Below are 4,854 nucleotides of genomic sequence, written 5' to 3'. Positions count from 1 at the left end.
GGCAACCACTATAGAGAACAATGCCTTCTCTTCTTGCTGTGGTCAATCCATGAGAATGAGCACCTACCCAAAGGTTCTTCTTGGATCGATGTCTACACTTCGAACATTGAGACAGTGAAAAACAATGAATCACAGTTCGTTGTCGAACCAGCTCCACTTGACAGATTTGCAACAGCTATCACAACCTCGCGCAACACGAGAAGTGTAAGTTCCTTGAACGATTTCGACAATGCCAACGTGATGATCAACACCCCATCAAAGCAACCGACGAAGAAACCATTTTCTTTGCATTTTTTCAAACATATTGGCATGACCAATGAGGATTTCCACACATCAATAAAGAAGCTAAACCCACAACAACGACTCATCCTCGATGATGTTATGCTTAAAAAATGCATAGCACCATCAGAAAAGATACATCTCTTCCTCACAAGTGGAGCAGGCACTGGAAAAACATTCACGTTGCTCTTGCTAGTTGAAGCCCTCATTCGTTTCTACACGCATAAGTCGGGCCACAATGCTGACTTTCCTAAGGCACTCCTGATGGCATATACAGGAAAGGCATCATTCAACATTGGTGGTACAACTATACACTTGGCTTTACATTTGCCTTTAATAACTACGGTACACACAAGCCTCAGAGCAAAAAAGCTAGATGCATTGTCCTTACTGTATCAAGACTTGGAGTTTGTAGTGTTTGATGAAGTCTCCTTGATAGGATCAAGTGTCTTCTCATTGGCTGACTCACGTCTTCGTGCCATCAAGAGAAAACACGACCAACCTTTTGGTGGCCTTGATGTCATACTCTGTGGTGACCTCTGTCAAGCTAGCCCAGTCAAAGACTCTTGGATATTCACAAGCAAGCAGCCTCTTCTCGAGGCGGTTGCACCTTCGTACTGGCATGAATTCCCTAAGTGCTACGAACTAACGATGACAATGAGACAAACCAATGGACAGTGTATAGAGGTGCTCAACCGAATGAAAATTGGCTCACACATTACCATTGGCCTTGCATACACTAACAACTCCTTCCATAGAGATTTTTCTGCTGACATAACCATATCACACCTATTCTACTCTAACAAGGAAAAGGATGAACACAATGAAAAGGTCTTCGCAGAATTTCCCGGTGAGCCACACATACTCAAAGCGATTGACAAGCGTGCCGCTTCTTGCAGCAAAACAATAGCAATTCCATTGGATGCCAGACAAACTGCGAGTCTCCAAGCAACATTGTGTCTGAAGCCAGGCCTAGTGGTCGAGCTATGCGCTGGAAATCTAGACATTCCCGACGGCCTCGTCAACGGTGCAGAAGGCATCTACAAGCTCTGCACTACATTCTTCGACACGACATGCCTCTGGATTCATTTCACCAACCCTAGCATAGGGCAAAAACAAAGGTATGACCACTGTCATCTTTGCAACCCAGTCACATTGCCTAGTTGGACGCCAATTCTCAGCATCACACGCGAATTCCAAATTGGCAAGAACTACTTCAACACCCTCATACGCAAGAAATTCCCAGTTTAGCCTGTTGCAGCCTGCACAATTCACCAATCGCAAGGGCTACACTCAACACACTGGCTTTCAACCCCAAAGGGATTAGGTCTCATGGCCTCGCATACACTGCTCTCACACGGATTCGTGACACTGAAAATCTATATTTGGTGGAGAGCTTGCTGCCCTGCAACATTCACACCGACGCATCTGTCCTCAAAGAGCTCCACACGTTGAGAACATAAGCAGCTTATTCCCTCGTCCAAAATCAGCTGCATCTCCATCAAGATACACATTACATTGTGCAATCATTGAATGTCGTCTCCCTTGAAAGCATGCGAACGATATCATCCACGATAAAAGCCTAATGGCCTCTGACGTCCTCTGCCTGCAAGAGACTCGACAACATGAGACAACCATTCCAGGCTTCCACAGCATATCCTCAACACAACTACACGGCATCTCCATTCTCCATAAAGACAACCTAATACCTACACAAACACACATCTGCATCAATGAAACACTTGAAACGATCCATGCAACTTTCCACTGTGCCAATAAGTGCCTAGCGACAGTCATTTCACTCTACAGGGCACCGACATCATCGCTCCCACGGTTCCTACTTAGCATCTCCAATCTTCTTGATTCAACCCGCACCATGCGACCACTAATCATAATGGGAGATTTCAACATTAACGCACTTGAGAAAACCAGCACATATAGAACCCTTTCCAACCTCATTCTCTAGCACGGGCTCCACCAATTGATACACCATCCAACCACAGTACACAACTTCTATGCTAGACCACATATGGGTTAGCAATGACCTGCCACAAACCATGTCTGACAGTAACTACAACTATTGGTCCGACCACTCCACTACATACCTCCTCATCGCCAAAAACTAACCTTCCCTTGCTTTCTGCAGACCATTGTGAGTTCTCACCTTGTTTATAATACAAAAACTCTCGAAAATCTTGAGTCATCCACAATAACATTGAAACCAAGGTTTTAGGTACCCAATTACGTTTGTACCACATAATTTTGACACATTTAGTTGATTTATTTAAAAAGTTTGAAGTTATTTGAGGTTTTGAATACTTATGCCTCAAGAATAAAAATATCAAAGTTTTCAGTGTGCAGATTTGAATATTTGAAAAAATCCAATAATTGTTGCTTGCCAAAGCACTTCTACTTGCCACTTTGACTCCTCAATAGACATGGTAAGTAATGTATCACTTTCTAAACCTCACACATATATCAAGAAAATATTCTTTTGTGTATATAACAATAATCTTGAAATGGCCATATCAAACACGTAGAACTTTTCATTATTTTATATGCTCTCAAGTAATTTTTTTGGCACATGAAACTTTCAATTATTTATAGCACAATTGTGAAAAAGTCACGTACAATTTTGTACAAGATCTCTAATTGTTCTTGAGCTTTTAAAGTCAATTTTTTCAAGGCATCCATCATAGTCTTATGGGGTCCACTTTATGAGTATTGTTCTTGATCATGATAGCTTCTAAATTGAAAGGTTATATTTTTAAAAGACCTTTTTAGGTAACATATTTAATCATATCAAGAGGGTTTTTTTAAATACACCATCTAATGAAAATAGCATTTAATCTAAATTTATATAATAAGAGTCTTGTTTGGTTACCAAACTAGTGTTAATCATTCAAATCCTTAATTTCATCTCCATTCAAAAGTTGAAGTTTCGATACTTTCATTAGAATCGTGGTAGATTCTCTATAATAGAAATGTTTTCAAAATTGAACCGATCTATTGTCTATCCGTGTGCTCCAAGACATTTGTTGGTTTCGAAACAAGCTTATTTGTGTATCAAAGTTGTTGGTTTTGAAATATATGTCTCTCTAAACAAGTATACCTTTCTATTTTGTTTGACTTTGGATAAATTTTAGTGTTTCAACTAGGAAAATTGTTTATTTATGAATGTTAACTTTGACCTAAATTTTTTCACCATGAACGAGAGGATGAAAATGTGCACCTTCATGTACATTTTCACATCCACTTCATTTTTGTTTCTACTTCATTTAAAATGGAGACAAGGATCCATTTACAAATTAAAATACCAAAGAATATTTCAATCTTTTAACGATTCGCATCAAAAAGTCAAGTGGTTTTAGAAAGACAACAGCTTACAAGCTATATTAGCTAGAAAAGAGACCTTAAAGGTTGAGTATCTCCTAGTATTGGACGTGTGTCCATGGAGTGGGGCTTTGAAGTATGGGAAAGTAGAGACTAAAGAAGATATTTTCATCTTTGGAATTGTGGTTTTGGCATCAAGATCCCGAGGCCTACCAAGAGGTACATTTGAACAAGCCACGAGACATTAACTTTAGCACGGATCAACTCAATATCTTTTTGGGTTTTGGTATCATTTTTCTTTAGTTTAGGCTTGTAAATGAGTGATCAAGTCAAAAGGCCTACAACAAAGAGATTCATTTGAGCATGCCACAATAAAATAATTTGCACATTTTTAGCACACACTTTTGAGGAAAAACAATGAATCAACATGTCCAAACGAAGTGAAACCTTAAGAACCACATTTTCTCTTTGTTTATTTGCATAGTAAATGGCCATTGCTAAAAACCACGAATAATATGTAGCTAACTAGAAAAGGGACGAGTTAAATAAATTGTGTATAATCTATACTATATCTATACTATACATTACGAAACTTCAAATTTTCAAGGAAAGAGAGAGCATCCACTTGTCACACTCTATTTTATTTCAAGAAATATTTAAATTGAAGGATAAGTACTAAGACAGTATAATTTATACTATCTATACTATAAATGAAGGAGCTTAAATTTTTCAAGCAAAGAAAAGGCATCCACGTGTCACTCTTAAGAAAGCAAAATGTTTCATTTCTATGAACCTTGGAACCTGCGAACCATTTCAACATTTGCGAACCATTTTAACATTCAACCTGACAAGTAAAAAAAAAGGGATTGACTTTACTTTTTCTTTTAAGGTAGACTTTTGTATGTAAAATTGTGAAAAAAGTATATAATAAAATAATTCACAACGTTGAACCCACGAGATAGGTGTTTTTTTATTGTAGTGACCCCCTTGAGTTGGAATCTATTTAGGATTTTATAATTTAAGCTGGTTAAAAACATAATAAACCTTGGTTTTTTGTGAACATTGATTTTGAAAAGCTCCAAAATAGAAGGGGATGATAGACGTAGAAAAGTTGGATGCTTGGTGCATCCAAGATTACTCTTCCCACCTCGAGGACATGCTTTGCAAAGAGAGGAGGGAACTACTTGTTGAAAATCTTTTAGATCCTCACTGAAACACTAACACGAGAGAGAGAGAGAGAGA

At 38.4% G+C, this 4,854-nt stretch overlaps 1 protein-coding gene across 1 annotated transcript; it reads left to right on the top strand.

The window, feature by feature from the left end:
- The first annotated feature begins 309 nt into the window (after positions 1–309).
- LOC147439193 (uncharacterized) lies at positions 310–1,530 on the top strand. Its single transcript, XM_086483984.1, has one exon. The coding sequence runs from the start codon at positions 310–312 to the stop codon at positions 1,528–1,530; it is 1,221 nt and encodes a 406-aa protein (XP_086340110.1).
- The last annotated feature ends 3,324 nt before the right edge of the window (positions 1,531–4,854 follow it).

Source organism: Adiantum capillus-veneris, chromosome 16 (genome assembly GCF_014529385.1).
Source record: "Adiantum capillus-veneris isolate H3 chromosome 16, ASM1452938v2, whole genome shotgun sequence".
NCBI lineage: Eukaryota > Viridiplantae > Streptophyta > Polypodiopsida > Polypodiales > Pteridaceae > Adiantum > Adiantum capillus-veneris.
Note: the sequence above shows the minus strand (reverse complement) of the source record. Positions and strands in the feature narration are given on the sequence as shown.

Excerpts from the sequence above, each read along its gene's own strand:
- LOC147439193 (XM_086483984.1), top strand. The coding sequence starts at position 310 with ATGACCAATGAGGATTTCCACACATCAATAAAGAAGCTAAACCCACAA.